The sequence below is a fragment of the Tuber melanosporum genome, assembly GCF_000151645.1.
Source record: "Tuber melanosporum whole genome shotgun sequence assembly, scaffold_3, strain Mel28".
Lineage (NCBI taxonomy): Eukaryota > Fungi > Ascomycota > Pezizomycetes > Pezizales > Tuberaceae > Tuber > Tuber melanosporum.
This window is the reverse complement of record NW_003298974.1, coordinates 457,563-471,683: the sequence shown is the minus strand read 5'-3', so window position 1 is coordinate 471,683 and position 14,121 is coordinate 457,563. Positions and strand designations below refer to the sequence as shown.

Below are 14,121 nucleotides of genomic sequence, written 5' to 3'. Positions count from 1 at the left end.
AGACATGAACAGATTTGTGTATTTAAAGACCGCCTGTTTCTACGATAGAAAGGGCAGACTTCGACAGACAGTATTTCAATATACTTGGTTGAACGGTTACTTCTTTGTTCCTCAGTACACCCTCGAAGCCTCCTTTAGTTCTCAGCTCTCGCCTCCTCTCTGGAAGAGCAGGCCACCTGTCAACTATTATACCTTTACCGATAACGTGATTAGCACCTTGCGAACACGTTACACAACCTGCAGGTAAAACTGATTATTTCATCTATGACAAAGACCATTGGAGCCAACTCAGTTCAACTTGAGAACTAGGCCACAAGTCTAAAGACTTTAGAGATCGAATAACTAATATTAGGAACAGTATGGTTCCGAGTTGGTTATATCATAATTAGCGAAGAGGGTGTGGTGAATTTCAGGGTCTCAAAGTGTTCACACCTTTCAAGAATACCCGACGTTGCGAGTTAAAATCAGAAAGGTATATAGTGGTATGATAAATACAAGTAGCCCACGAATACTCAGACATGAAATATAAATATCGAAGTGCCTCCAAAAGCTTTAAACATCATCAAGTAACAGAGAAGAGACCTTAACAATATAATAGTGTTTTTACGATTCTATCTTACTTTACCAAATCTACTTTGCTCTTAGTAAGTCATAAACAAAAAGAGCAAACTCGAGCCTTCCTAGACAATCTCCATCTACAGAAACGAATTTCCATTGGCCTAGACAATTCTGAAGTCTATCAGGTTGTCTCTGCCGAATACTGACAGCAAAGTGGGTTGATAGCCACCTGTGTGAATGTTAGGAGAAGATAATTGGATAGACTTTAGAATTATCTGAGCCAACCAAGCTTCATTTCTGTAGACAGAGATTGTCTAGGAAGGCTCGAATTCACTCATTTCATTTTTAACTACTATGAGCAAAGTCAATTCGGTAAAGTAAGATAGAGTCATAAAAATAATATTATATTGTTAAGATTTCTTCTCCATTGCTTGATGATGTCTAAAGCTTGAGAGACACTTGGATATTTATATTCTGTATTTGAGTGTTTATGGACTACATCTATTTAGTATACAACTATGTACCTCTCTGATTATAACTTGTAATATAGGGTATTCTTAAAAGGTGTGAACGCCTGAAGACCGTGAAAATCACCACACTCTCTTTGGCTATTACAATATAACTAACTTGGAACCATACTGTTCTCAATAGTAGTTTTCCAATCATTAGAGTCTTTAGACTTGTAGTCTAGTTCTTTTAAGTTGAACTCAGCTGGTTTCAATTGTCTCTGTCATTAATCAAATGATCAGTTTTATCTGCGAGTTGCATCTCCAAAGGTAGTCGTAATTGTAACCTTTTAGTTCTTCTGACTTCAAATCTTTATAACTCCTTACTCAATTGATACATATCTTTCAATGGATTTCCTACTAATTCGCACAAAACTATTCCACCGGATTGACAAATATTCCCTTGGTCAGCAACCCTTAGTTACTCTAAGTAACAGGGTTTCAACAACTGTTGTTGTATTAGACATTATTCCTGTAACTACATCGTATTCCAAAACCTAGTTGTAACACTCTGTGAAGTCCATTAGCTTCTATGGTAGTGTCCCTCAGAGTTCTAGATTCTTCTAGATATTATTGGGTAGATGTGAATGTATTGGTCTTTTATTGAGATTCTTTATTATTTGATATCTCTCTTTGTATGATAATGTCCTGTTACTTACAGCTCATACTAAAGATATTACATTTTTGAAGCCTAGTAACTCTCTGAGTCAATGACCAATTTACTCCATTCTACTTCTCAGACCTAGCTGAAGGTTCCCTCTCATATAACCTGCGAACAGGATCTGGTCGGATGGACGGCAGCAACATATACAGTATTATTCTAATACCTTCAATTCTGTAATATTATAGTCACAGGATGCAACTGAAATAGATATATATGATAACATGCGGGCCCATAAGTGGGCCGGAGGGGGGCATTGGAGACCAGAGATTCCGATTCTGGATGAGATTACCCTTCTTAGGGTGACTCTTAGGTATTAGATCCTGGTATTCCTAACCATACATAGTGGATTATAACCACCTGATTAGACTTGTTTAGATCTTGCATGGTAGGTTTTGTGGGGCTTGTTTAATTTCTTTAATTTGGCTACGGGGTTAGCGGGAGGGAGCATGGCACTACTAGTAGGAGATAGATACTATTGACCATTATTGGTCTATCATTACCTCTATGTATTTCCTTTGTTTGTTGTGTTTGTTTGGAGAACTGGTAGTAGGTACAGGTCCTCCTTACCGGTATGCTCTTCGGGGACAACTGGCAAAGTGGGTTCATAGAATAGATGGCCTGTCATACAGGTATGAGAGGTGGACATGTTAGTTACCTCCTCCCTGCAATTGTATCATCTGTAGGATTAGTTTGTTTTGTTAGTTTTCTACTATGGTGGAGGTTTTGCACGATAGTATTCAGACTGAGTGGCAGTGTTTGTATGTTTGTTGGATGAGGAACCTAATCAGGTTGGTCTTTTGTTCTACTTCAGCCACCCTTAGTGCTAGGTTGCTCCTTACCAGAGGGGCTATAGACTTGGACCAGGGAGAGAGCTGGGTTGTTTGATGGTCTTGTAATTAGTTCTCATGCAGGCATAACTTGGGGATAGTAGGTGCTGGGTAGTAGATCTGGTTAGCTTAGGATTAGTAGTATACCAGTTAGCAGTATCCCTATGCTAGCTGGAGCTCATCATATGCCAGTATTAGTAGTATGAGTTTAAATAAAATTAGATTGACTTCTAAGTACTTTCTCTACTTATTACTTTAACAAATATCAATCACCTTTATACTCTTTATCATTATCACCATCTTTATTGCTACTATGATAAGAATACTCTTCAAGAAGGAGAGTTAGAGAAAGCTTATGATAGGTATTCCTGATAGAAGACAAAGGTCTTGTACTATCGGTAATGTCAGCAGAGGCCTAATGCTATTGTAAGGCAAGAAGACAGAAGAAGAGAGGTATCGTTCTCTGTTGCCAACAACTAACTATCCGAAGGGGGATCGTTACAGGTATATGAAAAGTTAAGAACAAAGATTTTATTTATAATATTATTATAATTATAAATAGGAAAAAACAATAGATAATTGTATAAGAAGCTATACAACTAGGTATAAACCTCCTTCTTATATAGACCTCCTCTTACAACTCTAATCCTTGCTTTTGTCCAACTACTAATAGCGTTAATCACTTAATACAGCAACTACAAACTATCCTATATGTAAAATAGTATAATCATGTAACCCTAAACCTAGTTATGTATATAATTATCAAATCACATGACTTTAATCTAAACTTAGTCATGTACACTGTCACTAAACTAATAATCTTAAGCTTCAAAGTCCTATGACTCCTGATAGTCATATATGTGAAATTCAAGTAAGTCTTTTAAGACTTACTCCTATTCATTCAATTATAAATAGTTGTAACTCATAATTCCACATGATTCCTAAATATGTCACATGTGCAATATCTAAGTATGCCTTACAAGGAATACTTCTCTTGTCCTCTCTAATTTATATCATTTATTCTTATTATTATTAAAGGTGTTGGGCAACGCACGCCCTGCAACCAGGAGCTTGTAACTTGAATGCTTTGCTTTATCAAAGTTGGCGTGCCCAACAAGGCCCAAATTTGCTCATTGCAATGTCAAAATCCAAAAACAATTTTCAACTAGCTTATATTACCCGGAGTACAAGGAACCAACATAGAGTACAGTACAACCCCCACAAGACCAGGGCAGGGGTTCCAAACATACACGATTCAAAAAGAACAATACAAAGGAAAAAGGAACCTCGAAAAGCAGAGTAAAGTAAAGAAAAAAAGAAAAACTTCCTCCGTTTCTCGTGGCATTGTTTCGCTCTGCTCTGCTTTGCTGTAATATACAACCCATACAGTACACACAACCGGGCGCATAGAAGGAAGGTAAAGAAAGAAAGAGAGGTTGTCCATGAACATGAGAAAACAAAATAACGACTTAGCCTCTGATCCAATCCAAAAGGATAAAAGAAAAGAGATCATCAAGGATATGATTTTTTCCCCTTCTTTCCTTCTTCCCTTCTCTCTTTCCCCCCCAATACGAACTCGAATATGGTATCTTTGTCTATCCTATCCCATCCACATACTGCTCGCCACTACCAACCCTTTTTCACAGAATTCCAAAAGGTCAACATCCCTCCCACTACTGTCCAAAAGAAGAAAAAGATCATTACCCATCCAGGTTGGTAAGCAAGAGGTGATACGAAGGGTGGAGGTAAAACAAAAGCAAAAGAATGAAATGAAATGAAAAAGAGAAGAAAAACACCCAACTCCCTTTTCCGTAACAAACCCCTATCCCCATTATTTATGGAAAACTCAGGCAGCCGCAGTCCCCTCAGCCGCAGTCCTGCCGACTCCAACGACCATCTCCCTGCCACGATGTTGGCCCTCTCCTCCCTCTTTCGCATTCTCCTCCTCTTGCTGTTGCTCTTTCTCTTCCTGGATCTGCTGCTCATCCTTCTCCTCCGCCCAGGCGCCCCACAGTGCCTTTTTCGGTGAGATCTCAATCCTGCCGAATCCACCGTCTTGCTTTACACCGATGGCGTCCTTGGTAGCTAGGACGAGCACTTCAAAGAACATCTTTGTGGCGTCGGTTGCAGTTGTGGATTCATGGGGGAGGAGGTCTTGGAAGACAACCTGTTTCTTTGCCAAGGGCTCGGAGAATTGTTCTCTCAGGAGATGGACGGCGGCTCGCGTTTGCTGAGAGAGGGGTTGGGCGACCTGCGGTAGCTCGACTTCAGGTTCGGGAGAGGCCTCCTCAAGGGGAGGTAGAGCGGCCGGGGAGGATGGCGCTATAGGTGGAACGATCAGCCACACAGAAATACGACTCGGGTGTTGGGTGTGCAGGGAAACAGAGTATCATACCAGGTAATCCCACAAAACTTTCCTCTTCCATAGCCATTGGTGGGGCCGGTTCGGGTTGAGGAAATTCAAACATTTCATCGCCTGCGCCTTCTTCGGGGCTTGCTGCGGCCTCCGCTCTGGCACGTTCCTCCACATCCTCAGGAGGGGGCAAGATTTCCTCCTCACCCTCCTCAATTTCCAATCTAGGGTGCTTCACCGGGCTCGGGCCCTCGGCACGCTCCATAGCTTCTTCACCCTCACCTTCCCTCTTTCTCTTGAGTTCGGCCATCCTTCTCACGAATTCAGGGCTCAAGAAGCTAGCCAATTCGGGGGCTATGTTCTTGGGGTAAAATACATTCTGCACGAAACCCCTAGTCTTCTGCAAGCTCAAGAGGGCCAAAAGCCCGGGATCTCTGGGCAAAAAGTTAGGCTCAATCAAAATCTTACTGCGATCTTCCTGTTGAGCCTTAATCTGCTTCGCGCGAATTTCCGTCACAGAGTCAACCATAACTCTTCTCCCACGCACCTGGCGTCGGTGTGCGAGTATCTCTTCCGGTTCCTCACTCGGCTCACGAAGAGCCTCGTCGATATAGCTGATATCCACAAAACTGCCCTGCTGTTGAAGGTCTGCCTCGAGGTCGCGCACAACGCTGCTACGGGCTGAAGAAAGCGGGGATTCCGAAGAGTCACGTGCGAAATGCGGAACATCATGAATCGATGGGGCTTCATGAACTGATTCTGGCGGCTCAATCTGAAGTGGGGCTACAGGGGAGGCTCTACCAACCTCACTCGGCGCCCCAAGAATTGTCAGATCACCTTCACCTAGACCAATCTCGCCTTCGAATCCGATGCCAGGCTCAAACTCCAGACCCAAATCTTCCTCCGGGGGCGCAAGCCCTATCTCAGGTTCATCCCTCTTTGCTTCTGCCTCATATTCCACTTCCATAGTTTCCGACAACAGGTCGTCTCTAAAATCCCTCGCCGGGAGTTCTCTCCTTCCAACCTCGGGGGTAGCTCGCTGTGGCCTTGGGGTCTCAGCCTCGTCGCCAACATCAAGATCGAGATCATCAAGTTGCAGACCAAAGCCGATATCCTTCCCTTCGGGGCCCCTACGCCCCACTTCCATTTCGATGGATTCCTGCAGAAATTGGCTGCTGTCCTCTGCAAGGGTAATGATTTGCCTTCGAGACAGATGCGCATCGGAATCGAAGGGTAATTCGCCTATGTCACCCAGATCCAGGGTTGGGTCAGGCAATAGCAAATCAAGTTCTGTGATGGCATCGGGGAGCGTGAGTTGAGCAGCGGTATGTGCAGTAGCGCCGGCAGGCAAATTAACATCGCCCGGGCGAAAGGCCTGGAAAGAGACGCGTTAGGAATACACATGGGTGACTAGAAGACCGCCTGTGAAGGGGGGAAGGTGGTAGAGTTAAATAGACGAGGAGCGAACCATTTTTATCTTCATCAGGGCCTCATTACAGTCCTCGAGCAAGTACCTGGCTTTGCGAGAGTAGATTCGGACGACACCCAAGAGTAGTTGGCCGCTCAAACGCAGGGCCATAGGAGCCTGGTCCTGACCAACAATAGCACCGACGGACGATTCGATATTAGATTGTAGAATGTGTGTTTTCGAGAGTTTGCGCTCGAGATTAGCACTTAGCCAGACGCGAGCCAGAGGCCCGGTCTTGGACAACAAAGTTTCTGAATAAAACATAGTGACAGTAGCGAGGGTGAAGGGAAAGCGAGGAAGGGAGGAGAAACTTTCACGGATTGCAAGGCGAGGAGGAGGTGAAGCCTACGTGGACGGAAGTGGGCGCGTTTGTTATTACGGGGGCTGGGAGAGGTGACGAATTGGTCGGCTACCCGCTCTACTATTGTCTAGGCTTTCCCCTTGCCGCGGGAAAAGGAGATTGGCCAACCGATGACGCGACACCAGAGCGCGCCGTGACAGGAAGACGAAAAAGGTGGGAGAAATGAGTTGGAAATGAAGGACGATGCGCCAAAAAGACAGAAGCAGCGGCGGTTAACTGGAGCACACCGAAGGATTACCAACGGTGGAAGGGGAAAAGGGGAGCAGGATTGGTGGGGTTATGATAGGATTGAAGAAAGAAGCTTGGTAGAGCATGAACGGAAGAGTGGTGGTGAAGAGCGACGGCCTGAGTCGTCTGAAATGAGGGATGTGGGAATGTTAGCCAGTGGAGGAGGCGATGCGGACTGCGAAATGCTTGTGTCGGTATCACAAATAACAGACAGAGGAGGCAGGTATTCGCATCTGATAACTTATGATCAGGAAATCTAATCTTGATCGATGGATCAGATAAGATTTATCAGATAGGATGGGATACAATCAACTCTGACCTGACGCCTGACGCCTGACGTTCCACAGGAATGAGCGAGACTCGCTCCCGAGGCCGGGGAGAAAGGAATCAAACGTGTGGAGACATCTTTAACCAGGGCCTATGGGCTTTCCTACCCTCCCCTCCGTTTCTTGCGGCATTCTACCCTTGAATTACCAATGCCGTACTATACCCATGCCCGTCCACACAATTCGCTATTTTGGATCTCCCACCCACAGAACCGGTCAAGCCTTCAATGGGGAAAGAAACGCCTTTCAGTTCGCATACCTGTGCCAGAAAATATAGTCATCCATCCGCCATCGCATTCCCCATATTTACATACCGAATGGCCACAAAGTCACTGATCGATCCCCTTTTGTGCCCACGTACAGTACCTTACCGTACTGTAGGAGCACTGCACGAGTCCTGGTTCAGTACTCGTACCGGTATTGTACTGTAGATGTCTCAAGTCTAGCCTGATGCTGGCAACCAGGAACCATGACGGGCCTCCGCGCCTTTTCTGGAAATAGCCTGGCGTTGTGACACCACCCTTGTAACCGAGCCTTCGTGTTCGTCCTTCACCCCCTCTCACCGCTGGTACCTGTTACTCGCTGCCCGCAACACCAGCCTTAGATTACATGTGCATTGCCCGCTGCCTGTCAACCTCCCACCAAGAACAGAGAAAGCGGTGGCTCCTTTCTTACTCCTTTCTTTTCCCTTTCCCTTTCCCTTTCCCCTCCCTTCTTTCTTCCTTTAGCCTCCTTCCTTTTTCAATAGTATTCCATCCTCCGCCTCCTCCGCCTTCGCCTTCTCCTCCGCCCAGCGCCCCACGGAATACCCTTCATAATCATCGCTTCGATTGATGCTGTAGCTTCCGCAACGCCGCCGAATTCGGTCATCTCACACCTCCCCACTGCGGAAGCACTATCCTATTGCCCCTAGAGGTAAATGGGTTCTTCACCTCGGTCAAACACCCCGCTTGGAATCCCACTCCGCAGCCTTACCGCGTCGCCCTTTCATGCTTCTGCCAACGGAAGTAATGTGTCACTAGCATCCGTAAGCTTAGATTTCAACTTCTTCCTCCCAAGCCCTATTTTATCGCTCACCTGTTGATATGGGTTCTCCTTTAGCCCCCCTCCGCGGTCTACGCACTCCTCACCCCCGAAGAGACAGCTTTGAAGCTCCAAACTTCCCTGAAACATGGTCTGACTTCCTCTCAAGATGCTATATACCGTCGATCGATCCACGGGACCAACGAACTGCCCCATGGAGATGACGAGTCGTTGTATGTGCGATTTTTCAAGCAGTTTGTTGAATCGCCCCTCATCCTCCTACTTCTCGGGAGCGCAGCGGTTTCTTTCATGATGGGAAATATGGAGGATGCAATAAGCATCACTTTGGCTGTGGTCATTGTTGTTGCCGTGGGCTTTGTCCAGGAGTACCGATCGGAGAAAAGTTTGGAGGCCTTGAACAAGCTTGTTCCCCATTACGCGCATCTAGTCCGGGGTAGACCCGCGGATGGAGAATCCGGATCGCCCGCATCTTCCACTGTTATGGCTGGGCAATTGGTTCCGGGTGATCTAGTGATATTCTCAACTGGGGATCGAATTCCGGCGGACATCCGTATCACCAATGCAGCCGGTTTAGAAATCGATGAGTCCAATTTGACCGGCGAGAACGAGCCCGTGAAGAAAACGGTGGAAGCCGTTACCCCACGGGATGCGCTTAATCCTACTCTGTCGGATATCTCCGTGTCTGAAAGGACATGTATTGCATTTATGGGAACACTAGTACGCAGCGGCAATGGTCAAGGAATAGTGATAGCCACCGGCTCCAAAACCGAATTCGGTACAATCACAGCGATGCTTGCCGGAATCAGCAAACCTAAAACTCCTCTGCAAAGTTCCATGGATAAACTGGGCAAAGATCTAAGTTATGCTAGTTTCGGTGTTATTGGAGTTATCGTTCTCCTAGGATTATGGCAAGGGCGAGGCTGGCTTGACATGTTCCAAGTGGGGGTTTCTTTGGCGGTTGCGGCTATACCGGAGGGCTTGCCAATCATCGTAACAGTGACATTAGCCTTGGGAGTGCTGCGGATGGTACGGCGGGGGGGGATTGTACGGAGATTGCCGAGTGTAGAAACCTTGGGATGTGTTTCCGTTATTTGCAGTGATAAAACTGGTATTACATTTTACAAATCTAATTGCAGCAGCTTCTAACGGGAGACAGGCACCCTAACAACGAACCACATGACCGTCACCCAATTATGGACACCAGATCTTCCATTGCCAGTGGAAAAAGCGAGTCTCCTTGAGCCCCCTATCACCAGGGATGCTGCGACAGAAGCCATTATACGAATTGGCAATTTATGTAACAATGCTCGGCTTTCCTCAACAAGTGCTTCGACTGTGGCGGCTGCGGCAATTGGTATTACAAATACCGGCACTGACTCTCGGTTCGTTGGACATGCCACCGATGTTGCTTTGTTGGATTTAATGGATGCATTCGGGGATTCCGATGCAAGGCAACGTACCGAAAGAGTAACAGACATTCCATTTTCCTCTGAAAGGAAATGGATGGGCGCCGTAGTTCGCAATGAGGACGGTGAGCGCAAGCCATATATCAAGGGTGCGGTTGAGCATGTTCTTGCAAGATGTGATGCCTACCTGACGAGAGAGGGAAGAGAGATTGTTTTGGATGAGAAACAACGGAAGAATGCATTGGCGGCTGCTGAAAAAATGGCATCAGAAGGACTACGAGTCATAGGGTTTGCTCAAGGCTCTCCGATCCCGGGGAATCTTGGGAATGCCAGCGGAAACGACGATCCCATATTTAGGGGCCTCACGTTTGCTGGGGCAGTTGGCATGTCTGATCCCCCTCGAAAGGGTGTCAAGTCTGCAGTCAGACGATTGATGCGCGGCGGTGTTAAAGTAATGATGATTACCGGTGATTCCGAGACAACCGCGGTTGCGATCGCAAGGAAGCTTGGAATGCCAATCCTTCCCGACAGCCATGGGCACGGCGGTATTGTGCGGCCTGTTTTGAAAGGTGAGGACTTAGATGCTATGACAGACGCTCAACTTGCACAAGCAATTGCCACTACGACGATCTTTGCCCGCACTTCTCCCGAACATAAGATGAAAATTGTGCGCGCACTTCAGTCGCGGGGAGAAGTTGTGGCCATGACGGGTGATGGGGTTAATGATGCCCCTGCGCTTAAAATGGCAGATATCGGCATCAGCATGGGATTGCAGGGAACCGATGTGGCTAAAGAGGCAGCTGATATGATTCTAACCAACGACGACTTCTCCACTATCCTTAGTGCTATTGAAGAAGGCAAAGGAATCTTTTACAACATTCAAAATTTCCTAACCTTTCAACTCAGTACCAGCATCGCCGCCTTGAGCTTGGTTCTTTTATGCACATTTGTCGGACTGCCCAACCCATTAAATCCCATGCAAATTTTATGGATAAGTAGGCTTTACCTCTCTTTGTGCGACCTCCGTCCCCGCGTTATACCGATTGCTAACCAGCGTTTCTCTTTTAAACAGATATCTTGATGGATGGCCCCCCCGCACAATCCCTAGGAGTGGAACCAGTAGACCCAGCCGTGATGACGCGACCACCACGTTCCCGCAACGAGCAAATATTAACCAGACCCGTCCTCTTGCGAATCTTCACTTCTGCACTAACTATCCTACTCGGCACGATATTTGTCTACGTCCTGGAAATGCATGATGGTGTTGTCACAGCACGTGATACCACCATGACCTTCACCTGTTTCGTTCTGTTTGACATGGCGCTCGCGTTGTCCTGTCGCTCGGAATCGAAATCGATATTGAAGGGCGAGATCAAGATTTTCGGGAACAAAATGTTCAATTATGCCGTTATCGGATGTCTCGTCGGACAGATGGCGGTTATTTATGTTCCCGGCTTGCAGAATATATTCCAGACGGAAACGCTGTCGTTTAAGGATTTGGGGATTTTACTAGCGATCGCTACTTCGGTATTTTGGGTCGATGAGGGGAGGAAGTGGGCCCAGAGAAGAAGGGAGTTTGCTGGCGGGTATAGTGGGAATGTTTGATAGGATTTGGAATAGGTGTGTTAGCCGCCCCCGCGAGTATCGCACCTGGCCGCCCGGAAGTATTCTGATTGAGTGAAAACAGAATTACAACGAGTCATTGCAAGAACCTTTTAGTCATCTGCTTGTTTCTTCCTGGGGAGGGGTTCCTTTCTCTCTCTTCCATAAAGCTCTAATGGGTATTTGGGGTTTTTTCTTTTTTTGGGGTTCGTAAAAAATGGTGTAAAGTTTGGGCGTCTGTCGTTTCGTAAAGGCAATGTGAGAAATGGAACCCCTTGCGCAGTTTTTTTCTTCTTTCCCTTTTGATCCTTCGATTGTATTATTAGCTAGCTGGACGTGGGGCGGGGGAAGGGGGGGTTATTCCCGGTGGACGAAAAGATACCTGTGAAAGTTTGCGAGTATGAAATGAGTTTTTATGGTATTATACTATCGTATACTATGAATATCGGGCCCGGGGGAGTGCAAATGGGGTGGTCGGTGGTTTTTGTCTTTGGGCACGGGGAGACAATGTACCCTAGTACCCATCCCCCTCTCGGGCACCAGAATCACTTCGCGTAAAGCTGGCTAGTTCCATGCCGTACAAGGCACACCTGGTATGATGCTCGGGAGCGTTCACAGACTAACCCTATCATGGCGCCCGCGCACCCCAACCTCTGGCGACCATCAGCTTATAGACCGACCTAGGCAGTGCGGCCTGTCCCCTCAGCGGGGAATACTCCCACTAACCTACTCGTGGGATGCGGCACAAACGTACAGTACTAGTGACCCCTACCTACTTCTCGACTTTTCCTGTGCACCGGATGTCACTCGATACCCTATTACCCCAGGTTCGTTTCGGGTACCGGGTTGCCCCGGCAGCTTGGGTATCATATAGCAGGTGGTGGGGAGTATGGAGAGAGTGATGTCCCGTGAAGTCGCGGGGGGGGGATGAATTACGAGTATTGGGGAAGACATTGGCGGAAGAGCATTGGAGAGAGGTGGATCGAGAAGTGAGTCCTATCGTTAGTCTTAGCTTAGCCAACAAAGAGTTCACACATTCCGCCGACCGTGTGAGCGATAATGAAAATAAAACGCGGTGTCGGTCGTTCATTCCATATTTGCTCGTTCCGGTATCGTGTCTCGGCGTTTTATAGGCATAAGTTTTGTACCGAGTTGGGGAAAAGGGTCACAATAATGCAATGAATTTAGATTTAGATTTGTGGGATTTATTTAGTAGGTGGTGTTCACCGAGCTGTTATCATAATATTATGATATCTGATTGTTTCGGTTTATCGATATCGTAGATCAAGTATCCCCATCTTTGCTTGTTATGTATGATACTTTGTATCACAACATCATAACTTACCTGTGAGGCTGGGTTTGGTGGTCTTATGGGATACCGGACAGAGCCCTTTCTTCCTGCTATATTAACATTACTTGATCCTCTCAAGCCATATTACTACATTAGGGATTTTAGTATAATAATATAACTTTTAGCTCTCACAATCGGCAAACAGATTCCAATATCTTGTCTCAGTTCTAAAAGAAATGTCTCCAGTTTTAATACCTTTCACTCACTCACCACTCTTGTCATTCCATATCCAAATATCTACATGCAGTTCCTTTCCTAATGTCTGATCTGCAGCATGTTCTCACTACAGATTCATTCCCCCCACATCGTTCCACACACCCGTGCTTACCACATTGAGATGCCATCGATAGTCTTTTAAATACACCCTCATTCTGCCCAGTGCACAGATAGTCATATATCACATCCCTTTAGAACCCCCCCCCCCCCCCAATGGCTGGCCTTACACAATCACCCCCTGACACCCCATCACTTATTCCAGTGTCTTTGGATATCTGCACTTGATCGGACATCCAGCATTTATCCTGACTCTTACACCTCTAGACTCCGACACCTGCGTATATCATTACCAGCGCAATTCCGCATCCCGGTGCCCAGAGCCCAGTCGATTGTGTGCACAATCCCTGAATGAGCCAATAGCGTGTCTGGATCATTTGGTAAGGTCGCTACCCTATGCCTGCGCCCCAAGACCACAATTGCTCTCCCGCCAGCTTGCGGCACGCCTGTAAGGGGGGCACAAGTGCCGGTATCATAACCGCAGTAGAATGCTTACTCGAGCAGAACTGTGGGGGTTGTCCTCCATCATGATCTGATCGAGAGGGTTCCCAGTGATTGAATGATTAGTGAAATCGGTAGACCCCGATCGAGTGATCGATTGTGGCTACAGCTAGAAAAATGTCAAGTGTAGGCGACTATCGAGGTGATCGAGCATGATCCGATGGTTTCACAATACTGTATGATACAGTAAGTAGATCTGCGTGCTGGCTGGATCATCTGAGGTAGTCGCTGCCCTGTGTCCATGGCCCAACATTACGCCCCAGTCCCTCTCCCTTCTCGCCACGTGCGAGTGTGTCCCTACCGACCTTGAAAAAACGGATCAGCACTGAGGGGAGAATGCAAGGAAGGAGGAAGGGGAGGTTTGAATATAAAATACTTGAGTGACCCAAAGCACTGCAGTGAGCCAAATCTTATGGAAGACACCACCGCTCGAGGCCTCGGGCGGTGCTTTGCTGGCCGTACTGTACTCTACCTGAGAGATTCAATGCCGACATATTCACGTGGAAAAACACATTAGATATCTGGAATCATGGTGACAAGTATCTATTTGACTTGCACCGAAATTTCAATTAATCTAAGACCAAATATTTCCCTGGAATCGTCGGGAAAGGACAACTGTCACTTGTGAACATATGAAAATCGCCAGTAATCTC

General features: G+C 46.6%; 2 protein-coding genes; one reads left to right on the top strand and one right to left on the bottom strand.

The window, feature by feature from the left end:
• Positions 1 to 3,710: 3,710 nt before the first annotated feature.
• On the bottom strand, positions 3,711 to 7,102 carry GSTUM_00006767001 (uncharacterized protein). XM_002838936.2 has 4 exons: positions 6,377 to 7,102; positions 5,800 to 6,283; positions 4,964 to 5,667; positions 3,711 to 4,815 (listed from the first exon to the last, which is right to left on the bottom strand). The coding sequence occupies exons 1-4, from the start codon at positions 6,638 to 6,640 to the stop codon at positions 4,402 to 4,404; spliced, it is 1,866 nt and encodes a 621-aa protein (XP_002838982.1). The 5' UTR covers positions 6,641 to 7,102; the 3' UTR covers positions 3,711 to 4,401.
• A 1,108-nt stretch (positions 7,103 to 8,210) lies between these two features.
• GSTUM_00006766001 (uncharacterized protein) lies at positions 8,211 to 11,762 on the top strand (the record flags this gene model as incomplete). XM_002838935.2 has 6 exons in its annotated part: positions 8,211 to 8,318; positions 8,393 to 9,443; positions 9,492 to 9,517; positions 9,578 to 10,736; positions 10,814 to 11,361; positions 11,429 to 11,762. The coding sequence occupies 5 exons, from the start codon at positions 8,211 to 8,213 to the stop codon at positions 11,344 to 11,346; spliced, it is 2,877 nt and encodes a 958-aa protein (XP_002838981.1). The 3' UTR covers positions 11,347 to 11,361; positions 11,429 to 11,762.
• Positions 11,763 to 14,121: the final 2,359 nt, after the last annotated feature.